Consider the following 21230-nt stretch of genomic DNA (forward strand, 5'->3'; position numbering starts at 1 on the left):
TGATTTTAAAGGGCCCATGGTACCATCTATCCTATCATTTCTCAACTGGTAGTGGGTCTGTGGGGAGATGTGTGTAAAACTTTAATAGTCCACAAACATTTTTTTCATCAAACTTCATGATATCTTGCATCTTTTGCAAGACTTACAATTTCATTTCACAGCTCACTGTGACTGTTTTATCCACAAGCAATGAGAGTGATTGATAATAACAAACGTTGATTTGATGGGCAGAGACAGAAGCTAGTGTTCAGCTGTGATGTCCGGGCATGGACAAAATTTCCAAGTGGTCAGTACATTAGTGACAATTTTCATATTACGGTAATTTTTATCTTTCCCTATACCACTCATAGCTGGAGGGACTCAGGCAACCAGTAGTCTGATTACAAAGAGCCCTGTCATCACATTAGGAGGACAGCAAAGAAGCCAATTTAAGCTAAAATCCAGGGGCTAAAGTCAGGCATTCTTCTACTGGAGATACAAAGATGAACACGACATGCCCTCTAGGAATTCAATCTAACAGACTTGAACGAATAAACACACACAATGTGGTAAGTGCTGTGACATAAAGGTGTGTATGCATGAAGTGCTATGGAAGAAACCTAAACGAGGAAGAAACTAATTCTGTCTGGCTCTCTAATTTAGGCCTTGAAGGAGGTATTTTAAAAGCAGACCCCAGGGTTTTCCCTGGTGGCGCAGTGGTTAAGAATCCGCCTGCCGGTGCAGGGGACACAGGTTGGAGCCCTGGTCCAGGAAGATCCCACAAGCCGCGGAGCAACTAAGCCTGTGCGCCACAACTACTGAAGCCCGTGCGCCTAGAGCCCGTGCTCTGCAGTAAGAGAAGCCACTGCAATGAGAAGCCTACACACCTCAACGAAGAGTAGTCCCCGGTCACTGCAACTAAAAGAAAGCCCACGTGCAGCAACAAGGACACAACACAGCCAAAAATTAAATAAACAAACAAATAAATAAATTTATTTATTTATTTATTTTTAAAAAAGAAAAGGCAGACACCAGGCTGCCAAGCAGAGTGCAGGAGCAAAGAAATGTCTGGAGACTGAAAACACAAAGCTCATTCAAGAAGTGCAAGGACAAGTGTAACTAGCTCACTGTTAGTTGCTGCTGGTTAGGGGAAAGGAACGATTTTAAAACAGCAACAAAAAAAGAACCACACTGAAAAATTAAGGTTGGGGCCCAAGTATAAACCATACAAACAAGTTTGGATTTTATTCTCCAGCTACAGGATGCCACAGTAAACTTTTAAACAAAGGAGTCAGGATATTTGAGAAATCGCTGGCAATGGGATATAGAATGGAGGGGGGGTCACCCAAAGCACAAGGATACCCACAAGTGCCTCCTGTTACAGTGTCTAAGCAAGGACAGCAGGCCTGGAGCAGACTGGAGGTGTAGGCACAAAAGCAGTTCACTAGGGTTTAGTTGTCACCGAGCGCTGAGGAGGGCTTTCTGAGCAAATGCAAAGGGTGAGAAATAATCCTGAGGCACCAGCCAGCTGCTGTTAATAACTCAAAGAAAAAAGGCAGGAGAAGCATATTCCAGGGTGGGGAGGAGCAAAAGGGTTAAGTGTGGGACAGACTGGATGGACCATGCTGAGGCAGTGAGGTCTCATACACCCCAGATGGACCAGCACTCAGCAAAAAGCCAGGGCTGGAGAGATGGATCAGGAACACATGACAGCCAGAACCTGTCATGAACTGGCTATGGAGGCCACTGAATTTCAACCAAGGGTATATCTTTCCCCACTTGAACTACCTCTTTTGCCTTTTTTTTAAAGCTAGGCATCACCCACTTTCCCATATCCTAAATCACCTCTTTTCTCCTTGTCAAACTCATTCATAACTACATTCTATTCCAGAAAACAGGACTGAGAGGCAGTGTATCACACCATACAACATTATTTTAAAAGGTCCACCAAACCAAAAGGAAAGCTGTGTCTTCCAAGACCACTGATTTCTGGAGAAAACAAACAAAACATCCTTGATGAAATAAAAATTCATATTTTAAGGTAAGACAAGCAAAGTTTAAACATAAAATTGTTCTCTGCCCATTTGGCCTCCTCCCTCCCCTCTGGAGTGCATCGTGCATCTGCATTATGCGTTAACCAGCCCTCCCCAACGACAGAAATACCTGCTCAACCGTAAAGATCAATTTTTCTTCTTCTGGAGCCAACCATGTAACTCCTTTCCCAATCCTGTTAGGGGTCACAATAACCCACCACTCACTCACCTTGCACTTGAAGACATCTTTGGTGAACTTCACATACAATGCCAGTATATTATTTCCCTTAAAGACAGGAACTGGGGCTTCCCTGGTGGTGCAGTGGTTGAGAGTCCGCCTGCCGATGCAGGGGACACGGGTTCATGCCCCGGTCCGGGAAGATTCCACGTGCCGCGGAGCGGCTGGGCCCGTGAGCCATGGCCGCTGAGCCTGCGCATTCGGAGCCTGCGCTCCACAACGGGAGAGGCCACAACAGCGAGAGGCCCGCGTACCGCCAAAAAAAAAGAAGAAGGAAACTTTTCCTGGAGCATAACAGACTACTAAGATAGGTGGTCCAGAGGCTTTTCACTACTGTTAACAGGACCTAGTCCGCTAACAGCACATTGAGTGGCCTGTCAACGAAACATTCACCTGACCTGGGAACGAGCATTCTTAACGCCGTGGGACAGATTGGTCACGAAATGCCTCCCAAACCTTGGCTGAAATTACAACCGAAAGCGAAGGGAATCCTGCCCACTATCCAGTTCAACAAGAATCAAATCATTAGCCAATGTAGTCGCTGACTTACAATACACCCTGAAAGGAATTCAGGGCAAAGATCAGGATGAAGTACTTTGTGCCTCAGAAAAATGACAGAACTGACCCTCAGAGAGATATTATATTTTCTGGAGATACTTTTTATTCTTGCACCTTCCCACACTTAGAAAGGCATTAAGAGCATTAACTAAGAAGTCATTCCTCGTGACTAGCAGCAACCTTCTGCTGAGCTGCGTGCTTGACTGCACGCACCCCCTTTGCAACCATCACGTATATTTGGGCCTCCCCTTTACCTCTTCAGAACGGTTCTCAGAGCTCTCTGAGAGGCTGTCTCCGGGTTATAATCCTCAATCTGACCTGAATAAAATTTTCCATTTCTTTCTTAGGTTGACTACCGATTATTTTTTTCATCGACATCCTCAATGCTTTTAGAATGTCAGGTTTGAGCAAAACACAAAGGTTTAACTAATGAGTGACACTCCCCAGAAAAGCACCTCAAAAACATCTTACAGCTGGATCCAGGGTGTCCAAAACGTTCTCATAGGCAACAGGCAAGAGCACTGGAGTAGGAGGTCAGTTCAAGAGACCTGGCAGCTCACTCTGATGTCAGCACAGAGCCACTGACCTCAGGCAAGTCACTGCCCCTCTATGTTTTCCATTTTACAGCTGGATGACCTGAAGATTACATGGCCTAAGAGATCTTCTCACTGAGAATTTTCAGGCCTAACTACATGTGATAGTTTGGGAGACAGTTTCATTTCAAAAAAAAAAAAAGGTTTCTTTAAGCAATTCTTTGGTTTTCTTTTCTCTTTCTACCTTTATGATTCTCACTGCTTCTAAGCATATCTGTAAGAGAGGCCACAGGCACAAAAAGAAAGTGAAGCTCAGTTAATTTTGCTGCATTTGCGGCTCTGCTGAAGCACTGGGCACAGAAAAGGAATCAAATGACTAAAATTGGATTTGGGGCTTATCGGTGGCAGCCAGCCAGCCAGCCAGCCAGTTTCTAGACACTGCACTCAACCTGGTCAGCCAGTTACAAGAAAATTAGCAGAAAAAGAAAACACATTTTTAAAGGTCTCAATAAAGGTCTCAACAGAAGTAAGCCCACTAAATGTTAAGTGATCATCTCATGGGAGCAGGATGGACAAAAACCAAGTTTATGTTTTGCTGTTAAGTCTGAATACGTACACACTTACTCTTTTGTAATTTAAACTTATGATTAGTTTTTTTAAGCTTAAAAAAGGGGGGGGATTCTTTCTACCTTGCTCTTAGTTATTTTTTGAGCCACACATCCTAACTTTGGCTGGTCACACACCTACATGTCTGAGCGGTTAGTAGGGAACTAACAAACGTCACCCCTTCACCGCTAACAGAGGTCTCTTTCAGTGGGAAAAACCTAATCATGGACTTGAAGAACTAAAAGTAAGTCACCAAGTGATTTTTTTAAGCCAGCCAAAACATCCCTCCTTCATTCAAGGCCCTAAACCCAAAGGGACTTGCTAGACACAGTTTAAGCTTCTGAACAAAATGTTCTTTGTGACTGAATGGTACTATTCTCCTTAGAAGAGACCTGTTGTCCCACGAAAGCGCATGTTTTCAACAGCCTGCCTTCTGGAGGGTCTTCGGGGGCCCGTTTCACGGGATTTGGCCTGGATTTCACAAAGGCTCCTGAAAGGTGGCTTCGCAGGCCGCAGAGCCCCGGCCCCGCCCCCGACCTCAGGCTCCGCCCCCGGCCAGCGTCACCCGACCGCGTCCGCGCAGCCCTCCCTCCCGCCCGCCCCGGCGCGCCGCCGACACCGACCTGATGACACTGATGTGGAACTGGTCCTCGCGAAGGCCCCGCCAGGCTCCGGACAGGAACTCCTTGCACCACAGATAGGCCCTGCGCCGCGTCCTGGGCTCGGGCTGATCGTCGGCCGGCGGCGGCGGGGGCAGCGGCAGCGGCGGCGGCAGCGGCAGCGGCGGCGGCGGGGGGGGCAGCGCGAGCTGCGGCTGTCGCCCGCCCAGCTGCTTGGGCTCGAGGTCACTGGCGGCGTCGCGCTGCTGCCCCACGCCGGGCGCCGGGGCCGCGCTGCCGCTGCCGCAGCTCAACAGCAGCCCGAGCGGCGAGGGCTCCGCCTCGCCCCCGTTGCAGAACTTGGTCTTCATGCCTGGCAGGCGGCCGAGGAGGCGCGGTCGGCCGCAACGCGAGAGGGCGAGGCTCAGGGTCCGGCTGGACGCCCCCCTCACGGAGACCGGGCGCGGAGACCGCTCGCCCGCTCGCTGACGGGCAGGCCGGGGGCGACGGCGGTTGGGGGCGCGGCGGGCGGGCGCGGGGCGGCGGCGGCGGCGTGAAGGCGGCAAGCAGCGGGCGGCAGTGGCGCTCGGCTGGTCCTGCTGGCCGTGGCGCTCGCTCCTATACCGCCGCCGCACGAGGAGTGCCGTCCGCGTCACAGCCCGCCCCCGCGCTCGCCGCTGATTGGCTGTCGTCCGTCGGCCCGGCGCATCACAACCGTCTCCGCCCTCGCCACGCCGCCTCCCCATTGGCTGCGGCAGCACACGGCCACCCCCCCCCCCCACCCCGTCTCGTTTCCTGCGGCCGCGGGAGGCGGGGCCTCGAGGGGGGCGGAGCGTCGAGCCGGTGCCCGGGGTCGCGAGGATGGAGAAAGCTAGCGAGGCTTGGGGGCTCCCCGAGAGCGGGCGGGGGCTGCGCGGCCCTTGAGCCTCGGGGGAGCCAGAACTTGGCTTTGGTGGCTGAAACTTTGCTTGACCCCTCGAATTCTGCAGGATATCAGAGGCCGGGGCCTGGCAGCGGGCAGTTAGGAAGCCGGTCCCTGGAGGCTGGCTTCTCTTTCCGCATGACCTTGGGGCGAGGCACCTCCATCTGCAGCTCCGTACGTGTGTTTTCATAACACTTCCCAGCGCCGGCTCAGCTCCCTGCGAGGCGCGGCCACGCCCCGTCCAAGCTGGAGCCTAAGAAATTATTTTCCCCGGGTCACAAACCGAGGCCCGAAAGGGGGAAGAGGCGACTGGTTCAAGGCCGCACAGCTGGCCGTGGAGCCCTCTGAAGTCTCCTGCAGCCTCAGTTTCCCTGTCCGTGGTGCTGAGGATGCCAGGGCCTAGTGGCTCGGGGAGGGCGGAGCGGCATCCCCGCAGCTGCCCTGAGCACTGGGCCAAAGGTAAGTGCCACGGGGCTGCTGGCTTTGTGGGTGCCGCCCCGCCCGCCCCCACCCTGGAGGCAGCCCCGTGACTGTGACTAACGCACTTTTGCCCGCGGAGGGGAGGCATGGGCCCCTGCTCCCGTTTACCACATTTACCCCATTAACTGCCCCATGTCCCTCACTCCTCTCTCATCCCGCCGCCCCAGTCCTTTCCAAAAGTAATTGGAGTACGGATAAATTTTAAAATTACGGATCCTGTTTTTACCGGGCATGAGCTGGGGCAAGAGGGTTCCCTGGCTGCTTAGGAAATTCAGCGACTGGCATGCAGGAAATGGCTTCTATGTGGGGATTTCACAGTCTTCGGGAAGAAAACATCTCTTTTTAGCAGTGTGCACTTGGCTGAACTTGCTCCAAGAAAAATGCGCTCATTGAACAAAAGGATTATGATGAAAGGGGTCTTTTGTGAAGGCAGCTGTGGAGGTGGGCCTGGACATTGAACTGGAGGGAGCTGGGAGCCATCCAGCATTGAGGAGGGGGCGGAGTAGGAGTCCCATTGGATGTTGGAAAAGCCGAGAAATCAAGGTCTCCAGTCAGGCCATTTAGATAAGAGAGCCAAGGTCTTTGTCTAAAAATACCAGCCCTCAGATGGTGGGGCTGTCTATGGTCTGCCCAGGTGACAGGCCTTTACCCCACTGTCCCGTGACAGCAGCCTGGTAATCTCAGAGGAACGCCAGAAACCTCGCCAGGAGGAAGGGGCACAGGAAGTAGGGGTTGAGCCTGTGTCATTTCAAGCCTGGTTTAGGCTACTAGAACCCACAGACCCCTTTATGGGATCGCAGTTCCCTGTGGGAATAAAAAATTGCCTCATTAAAAGTGTTGGAAAGTTATATCTGTTACTGCTTCCATTTAATGGATATGAAGACTGAGTCCTGCGGAGGCTGAACAACTCAGGTGAGGCCCCTTGGCTAAGGTGAGGAGCAAGGCAGGTGTCCTGGCTCCTTTGTGTGAAGAGCACCATGTCCATGTGGACAAAACTTCCCTCCCCTACAGTCAAATTAAATTCCTGGACTTGTCTCTCGGTGGCCCATCCTTGGCCTGGCCAGTCAGGGCCCACCCTTAGCACCGGGGTGGTCGATTCCACACAACACCTCCGAAGCAGAGGCTGAGGAGCTTGCCATATAGTGATGCTAAAATATTAGGTTTTTCATTAGGGGTGTTTGAGCTAGTTGAGAAGGCATCTCTGCCAGGCGGTCAGGGGCCTCAGGCTGCTTACCTCTGCAAGGGGCATAATAATATCCACTTTCCAGAGTCATCTGTGATGATGTATGCAGCACACGGTAGGTGCTCAGGAAAAGTGCCAGGCATATCACCACCCAAAGGAGAAATCCAGAAGGGTAAATAAGCCCATGACCCTTGAGGTAGCAACCCCATTCTCAAGAGTTCCTCCCAAGAAAAGAATTCATTGGCAGCAAAAAGCCCTGTGCATAAAACTGGCCATCACCGTGTTCTCTCTCACTGAAGAAAGCTGGAAATAACCTAAATGTTTGTCTAGTGCCCTGGACTGGGCTATAAAGGATGTTGGTGTATCAGACAGCAGTGAAGTTGGTAAGCAGGGTTCATTTTCCACACATTTCTCGAGTGCCTTCAGTGTGCCAGCCAGAGGACTTGGCAGTACTGGGCAGTGAGGAAACCAGCTATGCCTGGCCCCTGCTCCAACCTGGACTAGCAACACTGCCCACCCCACGCCACCCGCTCCCTCTCCCCTCACCCTTGTTAGTTGCCCTATTGTGTATTGTCTGTGTCCCCACCAGACTGGAACTTCCACGAGAGCAGGGACCTAAGTGTCTTGTTCCCCATCACAGTGCCTAGCAGGCCCTGAGGTTTGTAGGCCCTCGGAAGTATTTGCTGAACAAACGAAGTCCTGGCTCAGCACTTCCTAACTGTATGACTGGGTTGAGCCTCAGTTTCCTCAGCTGTAACACGGGGGTTCTAATCCGCAGGGCACAGGGCTGTAGTGAGGGCTGAGCGAGAGGATATACAGGAAGTGTGTGGCGAGCAGGAACCCCCCCCACCCCGTAGTGTTACGTGCAGCATGCCGCATGGCGTGGCTTCTCGGCCAGCAGCTGGCATTCGGCAATGAATAATGCACACACTTGTAGCAACTCAGCCTCGGAAGACGTCGTGTAAGAAAAGAATGCAAACTGGAATGTACATTCTGATGACCAAAATGTGCTCATTCATGCACAGGTGGACAAAGCTTGGAGAGAAATTTGCTATGGCAGCCACTGGTGCTGGAGAGAGTGTTCCAAGTGTATAATCTTTTCTTCTAGGACATCGGAAAAAATTTTCCAAAAGCTCCTTGATGCTGAATTCTGAGAGCAGACACACAGTGTGGGTGATGTGCCTTGGACAGATTAGAGGGGGGAGATTAGGAGGTCCCTGTCCAGTCTCTGGCATTCCTGCAGACTGGTTCCTCTGGTCTGGCCTGAGGAACCTGGCAGAGGAGTCACCAGGGCCACTGGGCAGACCAGGGGCCTTCCCCAAGGGACAAAGTGACCCACCCAGGGGCCCCAGCCCTGCCACCAGCTCCAGCTGCAAGGCCTGTTCCTAGGAAAGGCTTTGTGAGTCTACCTCCTCTCAAGAGAGAGGGGCCACTCGTCAAGCACTTGGTAGGAGCAGGCCCTGTGCAAGCCCCTTACTTGTATCCAGCATCTTTGAACTTCCACTGCCAGTAGTGTGGTGAGGGTAATTAGCACTTCATCTCTCAGGTGAGAATGGTTTACCAGGAGGTAAAACCATTTGTCCAAGGCAGGCAGCTAATAAGGACAGGACCCAAGACCCACCCAGGACTCTGCCCTCTGAATGTAGGAGAACCCCGTCCTTCTGCACCAAAAACACCTTTGACCCAGAAAGTCCTAGGCATTTGGCACAGTGGGAGTTCCCTAGAGGGCTGGAGAAGGACAGCCCTGTCTGGGCTGTGCTCACCACCCCCTCCCAGGCTACGCTCAAGACCCGGCACCCCAACTTCAGCTCTGAGCCTTAAAATATTAATGTGAGCGCAGAGAGATCAATGGACTGAAATCCTACCTGCTCAAGATTGGGTTACAAAACAGAAACACAGATGTAGAGAACAAACGTATGGACACCAAGGGGAGAGGGGTGAATTGGGAGATTGGGATTGACATATATACACTAATATGTATAAAACAGATAACTAATAAGAACCTGCTGTATAAAAAATAAATAACTTAAGAAAAAAAAAAAGGATTGGGTTACAGCCCTGCCAGCAGTGTGACATGGAACTGGGCCCCTTCACTCAGTGCCTGGGTTTGGCCCCAGTCCAGGATGCTCTGTCAGCTAGAGACTTGGCAGGCCAGTAGCTTCCAGAGGTCTCAGCCTTTCTCAGAGGCATCCTTCTACCATACACCTAGCCTCAATGCTTCAAGGCCACAGGTAGGACCTAGGGCCCAGAGAGTTTAATGAAAGCAGGTGACTTGTATGCCCATGCGTCCGGTGGTTGGGACAGGCCCTCGCCCCATCCCCCATATGCAGGTATCCTGAGTATAGCATCAGAGGTAAAAACCTGTCTTTGGAGCTTTTGCCTCCACCAACTGTGTGACCCAGGAGACAAGTTACCTACCCCTCTATACCAGATGGAGATAATTGTTCCTACCCTACAAGTTTGTTGGGGGGAGTCACGGAAGCCAGCAGGTAAAGGGCTGGGCTCAAAGTCAAGGCCACACAAAGGGTAGCTGTGCCCTTCTACTGATTGTTCTCTGGATTCCCAGAGACTGGCAGAGAGCAGCCATCATCTGTTGTTAGTAAGAGTGGCCCTGCAGCAACTCGTCCCAAGTACCATGAGGGAAGCAAAGCCTGCAGGAACTCTAGCGATGCAGGGCCTCCCAGAAGTCTACCAGGGCCTGGGGACTTTTCCATTCTTTGAGGCTCCTAGCACTTTCAAAAATGAAGAAATGCAGGCATAACTTGTTTTATTGCTCCTCACAAATACATTTTTTCCAAATCGAAGGTTTGTGGCAACGCTGCATGGAGCAAGTCTTTTGGTAGCATTTTTCCAACAGCATTTGTTCACTTCATGTCTGTGTCACGTTTTGGTAATTTTGGCAATATTTCAAACTTTTAATATTATATTTGCCACTGTGATCAGTGATCTTTGATGTTTTTGTGGACAAAAAATATTGCCCGCTATTTCAGTAAAAAAATAAATGTTGTGGCCACCAAGCCATCAACCACTGCAGCCATCCCCCTGCATCGCACCGTGAGGGGAATTCAGGATGGAGAATAATAGGATACTGGCCTTAGATAGCTAAGATGCCTGTCAAAGGAATACTTTCAAGAAGCCCAGACTCGTGCATCTTCCCACACAGAGAAAGCACTAAAATCATTAACTTGACTTGTCTGGTTTTTGTGATTAGCAGTAATCCTTTGGTGTTTGACTATAAGTTTTTTTTTTTTTTTTTTTTTTTTTCTGACAAAAAATCCTATATATCCTGGCTCCTTCCTTACCTCTTTGGAATGTTTCCTCAGAGCTCTCTGAGAGGCTGTTTCCCAGACTGTAGTCCTCAGGAAGTTCCCCAAATGAAACATAACTCAGCTCTTAGGTTGTGCAGTTTTTCAGTTGACCTTATATTGCAAAAAGATTACCACTCAGAGAAGGCTCAGATGATGGTTAGCATTTTCTAGCAATAAAGTATTTTTAAAAGTATGTGGATGGGGCTTCCCGGGTGGCGCAGTGGTTGAGAGTCCACCTGCCGATGCAGGGGACACGGGTTCGTGCCCCGGTCCAGGAAGATCCCACATGCCGCGGAGCGGCTGGGCCCGTGAGCCATAGCCGCTGAGCCTGCGCGTCCGGAGCCTGTGCTCCGCAACGGGAGAGGCCACAACAGTGAGAGGCCCACGTACCGCAAAAAAAAAAAAAAGTATGTGGACGAAGAATGTCACCTGCCATATTAGTGAACAAAGGATGTTGTGGCTGTCAGACCATCAGCCATTGCCACTGCACCCAACAGTGCACTCTGAGGGGATTCAAGATGGGAAAGGATAGGATGCTGGCCCTAGAGAGTTAAGGTGCATATCAAAAGAATTACTTCAATGAGCCCAGACTCTTGCATCTTCCCATACACAGAAAAGCGCTAAATTCATTAACTTGAGATGTCTGATTTTCTTTAATTGACAGTAATCCTTTAATGTTCTGACGACCTGGTTTTTGTTGCAAAAATCCCTACATATCCTGGTTCCTCCCTTTACCGCTTTGGAGCAATTCCTCCATGCTGTCAGAATGTCCTCCCAATACAACGTAATTCTCAACGTTTAAGCTGTGTGGTTTTTTTCAGTTGACAGGGTGTACACTGTTTTTTTAGACATAACGCTACTGCACACTTAATAGACTACAGTATACTGTAAACATAACTTTTATACGCACTAGGAAACCAAAAAATTCGTGTGACTCGCTTTATTGCAATATTAGCGTTACTGAGGTGGTCTGGAACCCAACCTGCAATATTTCCAAGGCATGCTGGTACCTCAACATAATTATCAAAACTGGGGCATATTTGAAACACTGAATTTGAACGAATCAGTGCTTTTAACACACATGCAAAGGGTCCTATACAAGATAATTTTACTGTTCACAAGCTAATATCAGGATTAATCAAAAATAATGGTTTTTGGAGCACTGAAGTGGTACGGTGTGAAGAACATTTTCAAGCCTGACCGTGTCTCTCTGATTATCCTTATTTAGAAATGACACCAGAAATCTAAATCTGAGGCCCTAGGGCACAGGAGGCCCTCCTGGGGCCCCAGTGGTAGACCCTGATAACGACTGTCCTTCACTGTCCTGCAGTGAACCCTGGGGCACCCCTGAGTGCATTACCTGTGTCCTCACAGCAGAGCCTTCCCAAGTCACCTTCCAATTTTGGTGAAAAGCTGTCCCGTGGTTTTGTGCCCTATATACCTTACTTTTATTTTATTTATTTATTTATTTTTGGTTGCATCGGGTCTCCATTACTGCGTGCAGGCTTTCTCTAGTTGCGGCGAGCGGGGGCTACTCTTCGTGGCGGTGCACAGGCTTCTCATTGCAGTGGCTTTTCTTGTTGCAGATCACGGGCTCTAGGCGCGCGGGCTTCAGTAGTTGTGGCTCGTGGGCTCAGTAGTTGTGGCCCGTGGACTGTAGAGCGCAGGCTCAGTAGTTGTGGCGCGCGGGCTTAGTTGCTCCACGGCGTGTGGGATCTTCCCGGACCAGGGCTCGAACTCGTGTCCTCTGCATCGGCAGGCGGATTCTTAAACACTGCGCCACCAGGGTAGTCCCTGCCTTACTTTTTTATAACACAATAAATGCAGTTTTTAAAAGCTCTCTGTTATGATGGAAGTCACACTGGGGGGACCAGACTCCCGGGCTAGCAGTCGGGAAACCTTGGTTCAGGAACTGCACCCCGCTGGACTACTTTCTCTTTGGTCAGCCCTGGGTCCCGCAGGCTGGACTTGTGTCAGGTGGCTTTGGGGTGACTCTCCTCTCTGTGGAGAAAAACCAGCAGGACCCAAGGGCCCCATGAGCAGATGTGTAAGCTGAGGCCCAGGGTAGGGAGGCAGTGGTTCTTCTTACCCAGGATGCCATGGCCGGCGCTGGGCCATCCCCACTCAGCATTCTCCAAGCTCAGGATCTGGCCCCTTCCTCCTGGGAGGAGATACCCTCACCTGGATGCCCCGAGCTCTATCCCCAACACCCTCCTTAGTGACCAGCTTGGAAGCAAGGGAGCTGGCAGCCCCCAACTCCCACCCCGGCCTGAAGAAGCCTCCCAGAGGTGGGGCCCCCCTGGCAACCCTCTGTGTGACCTTGGCCAGTACCAGAGCTTCTCAGGAGGCCATCTAACAGGGCAGAGGGAGGGGTGGTGTCAGGGAGGGGGACACGGGAATGAAGAAGGGGGAAGATGGCTTTGGAATCCACCGGGTTCTGGGAAGCAGTGGGCCTACCCACCACTCCCAGCCCAGCTGCCAGGCCAAATTCCAAGGCCAGGGGTTGCTCATGGGGAAAGGAATCCGGCCGGTTGGGATTCCTCTGCTGTCGGTGAGAGGGCGCTGCGCCGAGGGTCAGGTGGGGGGCGTCTGGGGACGCCGCAGACGTGCCTCTGCGGCAGGGTCTCGGGGGCGTCCCAGCTGGGCCGCTGGGCCTCCCTGCTCTACAAGCCCCCCTCCCGCGCTTGGGACCCGGTGGGAGCTGCTCTGGTGTTCGGTTAGCAGAGCTAAAGCCTTTTCCGGTTTCCTCCGACAGGCTTGATGAAGCTGCTTTTGCAATTAGAGCTTTTATTACCTCGATAACTAGGCACCGCCCGAAGCTGTGGCGCCAGCCTGGCCGGGGGAGGGCTCTTTGGGCCGAGAGGCTTGGGACAGAGCAAAGGTTCCGGTTCCCCGAAGGCACGAGTGATCCTGGTAGCAGCGATGGGTCAGCAGACCCAGGAAGCCCGGCCTCCAGACGGAGGCCGAGGACCCGCGCAGCCCTCTCCCAAAGCCCCACACCGCTGGCCGTCCGGCCATGAGACTCCTCACCCTCTCCTGGGCTGGCAGCTGCGTCTACCGAGCTCTCGGTCCACCTTCCTCCTTCAGCCGCTGCTCATAGTAGGTGCGCCGTGAATGAATGGGCTGGGATTCCCGAGGTAGTGGCAACAATTTGAGTTGCTACCTCATATGGTTGTTAGAGGATTAAATGAGTGAATAGTTACAAAGCGCTTCCAACAGAGCCTGACCCGCAGCTGGAGGGTGAAAAGAGAAAGAACGTTGCGCTCCTGGTCTCTTGTCCGCCCGTCCACCCTCACTGACCCATACACGGGGCCCTGCACTGTCTTACCGCCAGAAACAAACCAAGTCCTGAAATGCATTTCCAGCATCCTACTCTGCATCCACCAGCACCTATCATCTGAGCTTAGGGCGCTCCACTGGGACCTTACCTGGCTACCATCGCTGACCCTTTTTAACCCTCCATTCAAGCTGTAATTACCACTTTCTCCCCTCCAGCCTTCCCTTCTCCCCACCCCCAGTGTAGATTCCACGCCCTCATAAACACACCTGCCCCTCCTGGCAGAGACTCCATGAGTACTTCCTCTACACGGGTGCCCTTCTCCTTCCTGAGAACACGTGAAGACCACATTTCCCCATCCCCCACCCCCTTGCAATGGGCTAGGACCACGGGACTCCTTGTGTGGGTCACTTCTCCCTCCTGCGAGAGCCTCTTTGCCCTCCTGCTTCCCCGATTCCAAGGGAAGAAGTGGCACTCGTTGCAAAAGAACTTGGTTCCCTGAATCTCCACATGGAAGGAAGCCTGCCTGCCCACCACATGAATGGACTAAGACACACACAGGAGTCAAATGTGTCCCTTCAGGGCCAAGGAGGTTAAATATTTGATATGCCTTCCTCACACCTTCTTTCCCACTCTCTGACCTAGGGAGCTGAGAGTGAAGACAACAGCATTGAAAGAAGGAGGGTAACTGGATCCCAGACACCTGACCAAGAGCAAAAAAGGATTTTATGTGAGCCAGAAGCAAAGCTTTGTGCTATTTCACCAGGGTGATTTGCGGGCTGTGTTTTAGCAGCTGGCCTATCCTAACACATCACTCTCTTTCTCTCTTACATCCGTCTGGCAAACCCCCACCTAAGGCAAACCCGAGTGGCTCCTCTCCACCTGCCCTTCTCAACCGCCCCTGAAAAGGCTGAATATTCCAGAGGAACATCCTGTACCCGGAACTGGTTCAGCTGTTTTTCCTTTCAATTCATGACCGTGGGCCCAGTGGGGTCTTCACACTGTCCTACTGCCCATCCTAGGAAGTTGGTCTTTCTCATCTGAGATGATCAGCTTTGCCATCTTAAACATTTTTTTTTTTTTTTTTTTTTTTTTTTTTTGCGGTACGCGGGCCTCTCACTGTCGTGGCCTCTCCCGTTGCGGAGCACAGGCTCCGGACGCGCAGGTTCAGCGGCCGTGGCTCACGGGCCCAGCCGCTCCTCAGCACGTGGGATCTTCCCGGACCGGGGCACGAACCCGTGTCTCCTGCATTGGCAGGCGGACGCTCAACCACTGCGCCACCGGGAAGCCCCGTCTTAAACATTTAAAAGTGCACAGTTCAGTAGCGTTCGGTAAATTCATACTGTTGTGCAACCGATTTCTGGAACTCTGTTCATCCTGCAGAACTGAAACTCTGTACCCATTAAACAACAACTCCCTGTTCCTTCCCCCATCTGGCCCCTGGAAAGCACCATTCTACTGCCTGTCTCAATGAATTTGTCTATTCTAGGGACCTTATATAAGTGGAACTATGCAATATGTGTCCTTTCATGTCTGGCCTATTTTATTCAGCACAGTGTCTCTGAGGTTCATCCATGTTATAACATATGTCAGAATTTTATCCTTTTTAGACCGAAAAATATTCCATTGTATGGATAGACCATGTGTTTTTGTTGTTGTTGTTTAATATTTATTTATTTTGGCTGCACCAGGTCTTCGTTGTGGCATGCGGGCTCTTAGTTGCAGCATGCATGCGGGATCTAGTTACCTGCCAGGGATCGGACCCAGGCCCCCTGCATTGGGAGCGTGGAGTCCTACCCACTGGACCACCAGGGAAGTCCCGGTTAGACCACGTTTTAAAAATTCATTCATCTGTTGACGGACACTGCTTGTTACCACCTTTTAGCTATTGTGTTTTTTTGTTTGTTTGTTTTTTGGGGTTTTTTTGCGGTACGCGGGCCTCTCACTGTTGTGGCCTCTCCCATTGCGGAGCACAGGCTCCAGACGCGCAGGCTCAGCGGCCATGGCTCACGGGCCCAGCCGCTCCGCGGCACATGGGATCTTCCCAGACCGGGGCACGAACCCGCGTCCCCTGCATTGGCAGGCGGACTCGCAACCACCGAGCCCCCAGGGAAGCCCAACCTTTTAGCTATTGTGAATAATGCTCCAGGAACACTGGTGCCCAAATATCTGTTCAAGTCCCTACTTTCAATTCTTTGGGGGATGTACTGCAAAATGGAACTAGTGGATCAAATGGTAATTCTGTGTTTAGTTTTTTGAGGAACCACATACTGTTTTCTAATTTTTGAATTTTATTTATTTTTTTAAACAGCAGGTTCTTATTAATTATCTATCTTATACATATGAGTGTCTACATGTCAATCCCAATCTCCCAGTTCATCACACCATCACCACCACCCCACCACTTTCCCCCCCTTGGTGTCCATACGTTTGTTCTCTACATCTGTGTCTCTATTTCTGCCCTGCACACCGGTTCATCTGTACCATTTTTCTAGGTCCACGCACTGTTTTCCTCAGCGGCTGTACCATGTCACATTCCCTCTACGCACAAGGGTTCTGCTTTCTCCACTTCTTCACCAACACTTATTCTTTTCTGTTTTGTTTCCTTTTTTACAATAGGCATCCTAATGGGTGTGAAGTGGTATCTCCCGGTAGTTTTTTTTTGGCCACGCCATGCAGTTTGTGGGATCTTAATTCCCTGAACAGGGATTGAACCCGCGCCCTCAGCAGTGAAAGCCCGGAGTCCTAACCACTGGACCGCCAGGGAATCCCCTCTCCTGGTAGCTTTGATCTGCATCTCCCTAATGATTAGTGATGTTAAGCATCTTTTCATGAACTCATTGGCCATTTCATATCTGTTAAAGCTTTTCGTAGAAAAGTATAACAAGCATAACACAGTACCCAGTCTCTTCCTCCATTACCTTCTCCCAAATTTCATCTTAGATGCTGCTTGTGATGAGATTTTCCCCACTATTATTGGTCACCTCCAGCTTGGGGTAGAGTCCCCAGAGCCCTTTGCTCATACCTCTCAGGGTCAGGAGGCTTGTGGGGGGGGGCAGTTTGCCTTCGTTCTATTCCTTCAGTCTCTCCCGCCTTTTCTTCATCCAGGGATCTCAAGCCACATGTCCAGGACTGAGCTCTGATCCCCACATTCTGAAAGCCCCTGCTGGACTCAGAAACCACCAACTGCCTGGATCCCCCTGAGGCAGCGTCATCAGCTTGGGTACCATTCTTTCTGCCCCTGGGAGTCCCTGGTAACCACACCTCTTTTTTTTTTTTTTTTTAGCTGCATTGGGTCTTCACTGCTGCGCCCGTGCTTTCTCTAGTTGCGGCGAGCGGGGGCTACTCTTCGTTGCGGTGCGCGGGCTTCTCACTGCGGTGGCTTCTCTTGTTGCAGAGCACGGGCTCTAGGCACGCAGGCTTCAGTAGCTGCAGCACCCACTGTCAGTAGTTGCACTGCGTGGGCTCTAGTGCACAGGCTCAGTAGTTGTGGTGCACGGGCTTAGTTACTCTGTGGCATGTGGAGTCTTCCCGGACCTGGGATCAAACCCGTGTCCCCTGCATTGGCAGGCGGATTCTTGACCACTGCGCCACCAGGGAAGTCGCCACGCCTCTGTCTTATGGAGAGGCAGGAGGGGGCTTTTGCCCAGAATTGATGCTCTACCCCCAACCTCCCGCTCTTCTTTCTCCAGGTGGCACCTGGTTCCTCCCTGGGCTCCTTCTCTGTTTGAAGGGGGTACGGCCACCCCGCCCTTCTCCCCATCCTCATCCCCTCTCCCCTCCCCATTGCTTCCTTTCCCCAAAGAGGGAAATTCCAATCCTTTAAAAGACAAAGCTCCTTTTTATTTAAAATGGATTTTTTTCTTGATCAAAAAAATTAATACAAGTTTATTGCAGAAAATTTGGGAAATCCTTAAAAGAAAAATGTTTAAATTCTACAAGCAGAGATCGCTGTGGCCACTGGGGCTTTGCTGCATTTCCTCCCAATATCTCTGGGTCTATGGCTTTTGGATAATTTTGTATCCTGCCTCTTTTTTTCCTTAAAATTATACTGTTGCATCAACAAAAGTAGAGACATTAATGAACAGATAGAGGGCTGGACAGATGGCTAGAGATACGATCAGGCAATTATAGGAAAATGTGAACTGTGGCATCCCGGTGGGGCAAATGTGGGATTCACTGAACAACTCTTTCAAATTGTCTCTAGGTGTGAAATTGTTCGAAACAAAGTGTTGAGAAGCAATCAGATGGCGAGCATACATGTCTCTTAGGAAGCAGTAATGACGCGCCTGGATATACAGCCGACAGAAGTGAGTGCTTATGTCCACACCAGATGTGCATGAACGGCGCCCAGCAAATAGCCCCAAACAGGAAACAACCCAAATGTCCAACACCAGTAGAATGTGTAAACAGATTGTGGTATATTCACACAATTGAATAGTACACACAACACTGTGAAGGAATCTCATGGGCATAACGTGGGGTGCGAGAAGACAGACAAAAGAGTACCCACTGTTTGATCCCATTTATAGGAGGCTCTAGAACAGTGTATGATAGAACAGAATCCATGATAGATGTCAGGATCATGGTTTCCTTTTGGGAAGTATTGTTTGGGAGGGGACACTTCTGGGGCCTGGAAATGTCCTAGGTTTTGAGCTGGGTGGTAGTTACACAGGTGTGTATCTTGTCCAAAAACGATTGAGTTGTATCTTATAATTTGTGGACTTTACGTAAATCGTACTTCAGCCGAAACATTTATCATGAGCGTTTTCGCTGTTCTTTGAAGATACCAGCTTCAGTGGCTACACCTTTTCCCATCCATGGATGTGTCCCTGTTCACTCTCACCTGCCCCACATCTCCCCCCAGAGCAGATGTGAGAGCCGCAGCCCTGCAGCCACCAGACGCCCCAGGTGGGTCTGCTGGTTTCAGACCACAAACACCGATCAGGTCAACTTAAGAAGTAAAAGAATTTCGGGGGAGGCTCTCAAGAGCCCACAGCCTGGCTTCTGCTCTGGGAGCTGCTGTGGCCGCCACTGACACCGTGGATGCCTGACGCCACCAGGGAGAGTGTCACGGGGGGACGCCGCAGCCATGGCCGCCAAGAAGATTCCTCGTGGTCCCTGATTCTCTATGGAAGAATGACAGGTCAAGACCCTCACAGTGGGGAATTCCATCCTGCAGAAGGCACAGCAGAGGCGGGGCCGTTAAACAAAGCAGCCCATGGCTCCTACCCGAATAAATGTCATCTCACCTGACAGCAGCTGGTGTTTGCTGCGTGCTTCCTGGGTACCAGTTTCTACACAGGTTAGAATCCTCACATGAGCCCAACGGGATGGGTGATGGTGAGACAGGCATGGGGAAGTGTGGCCGTCGGCCCAGGACCACATGGTGGGTCCCAGAGTCCCCTGCAGTGGGATTCTGGGTTAGATTCTGACAGCCTCAGGCATTCTCCAGATCTGAAAGGCTGGAGGGACACAGATGTGACACTTGACCAGTGGCTTCTGGGGTCTTCCTGGGGCTCACCCCCCCTTGTGGTGCAATTCTCGCCCTTCCCGATTTCCAAACGCCAGGGTCGGGGGTACTGCCCACCCTTTAACTGCCCCAGCTCTTCCAGTAGTTTTGCAGCCCCTCAGGGCCTGAGTTCAGTCCCTCTCTGCTTGAAATCTTCTTTTCCTGGCTGAACCTTACCTGAGACAGCCCCTGGTAAGGAAGGCGTTAAAGGAAGTAGTTGGGTGAAACTAACACAATATTGTAAATCAACTATACTTCAATTTAAATTAAAAAAAAGAAAAAAGGAAGTAGTTGGTGACACTGGCTTTAGAAACAGAAAAACCAGGGCTCAAAAACCAGCTCTGTCAGTTCTGTGGGTCTGCGGTCTTCCTCATGGAGAGCACGCAGTGGTGAGGTCTGCCTTACGGCTTGTAGGAAAAATCAAGATAACATATGGAAAATGCAAGCCCAGTGTCAACATTTAGGTGACAGCTGACAATTAGTTGTTACCATTCCTGTTTGGCAGATGAAAAAAGTGAGGCTCAAAAAAAAAAGAGGCTCAAAGAGGTGATATCATTTGTCCCAAGTGACACAGCCATGAGGTGGCAGGGTGTGGATTCAAACCCAGGAGTGAGGCCTCCAGAGCCTCCCTTTCTGCCTCTGTGTGTGTCCTGGGCCTTAAACACGGGGCAAGCCTGGTATGGTCAGTGCCACGGGAGCATGATGGGAGAGAGCAGCTGACAGCCGGCCTCCCTTCTCTCCCGGGGCGCCGAGTGGGGCCCGGCAGCACGGCCCAGACCTGTGTGCTTCACAAGGCTGGCGAAGGAGTTGTCTGTTGGCAGAAGCTGGGAGAAGGTATTAAAGGAAGTAGTGGGGGACTGCGGCTTCAGAACAGAAAAACCGGGATCAAACCCCAGCTCTTTCCACCTTGTGGGTCTATGGTTTGGGGGCCCAATGCCCGGTCCTGGTCACCCAGCAATTCAGTGACCTGACCTCCAGCCTCTAATCCCATCGCCAGGACCATCTTGCTCAGCGCAGCAACAGTGTGTCAAAGGGCTGGAGGAGGCATCTGGGTCGCGGGCTGAGGTACCTGGGGTTGCAAAGCTGGCCTGACGCAACCTGCCCCCTTGGCGGCCTCTCCCCGTGGTAGCAAGAAGACGGGTGGCAGCTCCAGGTTCACGTCCCACATGAAGCAACCCCGGTAGAGAGAGGGTGCCCCTTGCCGCCGGGTCCCGGCCAAAGTCCCACAGCTGCATTTCTTGCCCTAACTTGGTCATATGTCCATCCCTAGACCGTCACAGTGCCCACGGACATGCCCTCTGACTGGCCAGCCCTGGAGTCAGGCTGGGGTGTGTGGTCCATCCTGAGTCACATGAACTAAGAACGTTTCCAAAGAAGGGGAACAGCCTCCAGGAGGGGCATGTAGCAAATGACCCGACAAGGGAACCGGGGGCCCACACCTGTCCTGTCCCAGCCCTGCTGACAGTGGCCGCCCCGGCTTCTTTACCGCCTCGGCAGCAGGGCTGGTGGACTTTGGAGGTAGGCGGCTGGGATGTGCTGGAGCAGCTGACCCTCAGGGCAGGTCCAGGAAGCCGCAGAGGAAAGAATGTTCTCTTGGGGGAGGGGAGTGTTTGGTCCTCTCCCCCCACACAAACACTGAGTGCGGGGCCAGCCTTCATCGCGGGGGGCCTCCATCTCGGGGGGCCTCCATCTCAGGGGGCCTCCTCCAACAGCCAAGATCAGATCGAGAGCTGATCAATTGCTAGGCAACATGCTAAGCACATTAAGCCAGTCATGTCATTCAATCCTCGTCCAAGCTCCATGAGCACCCATTTTACAGATGAGGAAACTGAGGCTCAGAAAGATGAAGTTTGCAGCAGGTGCAAGGCTGAGCCCAGGCTCAGACCCAGGTCTACCTGACTCCGCCAGGAGCCCCTCTTTATTTTCTTTTTGAAATATCATCCATGTGTCTTTAAAGCAGTGCTGCCACAGCTGTGGAACAAGTAGTATCAGGTCAAGGGCC

At 51.5% G+C, this 21230-nt stretch overlaps 1 protein-coding gene and 1 long non-coding RNA gene across 6 annotated transcripts in view; one reads left to right on the forward strand and one right to left on the reverse strand.

Moving 5' to 3' along the window:
• The window catches only part of CHKA (choline kinase alpha), a 60616-nt gene extending 55324 nt beyond the window's left edge, over nt 1-5292 (reverse strand). For 2 of the 4 annotated variants that reach the window (XM_067037725.1, XM_059069353.2), the window contains exon 1: nt 4571-5292. In XM_067037725.1, coding sequence (XP_066893826.1) covers nt 4571-5292 — 722 coding nt within the window. The remainder of the gene's footprint in view (nt 1-4570) is intronic. The other 2 variants (XM_067037727.1, XM_067037728.1) reach the window with 1 other exon arrangement.
• On the forward strand, nt 5111-18977 carry LOC136794478 (uncharacterized). Of its 2 annotated transcripts, none has more exons than XR_010841312.1 (4): nt 5111-5927; nt 16825-16970; nt 17924-18026; nt 18503-18977. It is a non-coding gene; the product is annotated as an uncharacterized lncRNA (long non-coding RNA). The 2 variants fall into 2 exon arrangements; XR_010841311.1 differs by having other exon boundaries at nt 5120-5927; nt 18584-18977.
• Nucleotides 18978-21230: the final 2253 nt, after the last annotated feature.

The sequence above is a fragment of the Kogia breviceps genome, chromosome 7 (genome assembly GCF_026419965.1).
Source record: "Kogia breviceps isolate mKogBre1 chromosome 7, mKogBre1 haplotype 1, whole genome shotgun sequence".
Lineage (NCBI taxonomy): Eukaryota > Metazoa > Chordata > Mammalia > Artiodactyla > Physeteridae > Kogia > Kogia breviceps.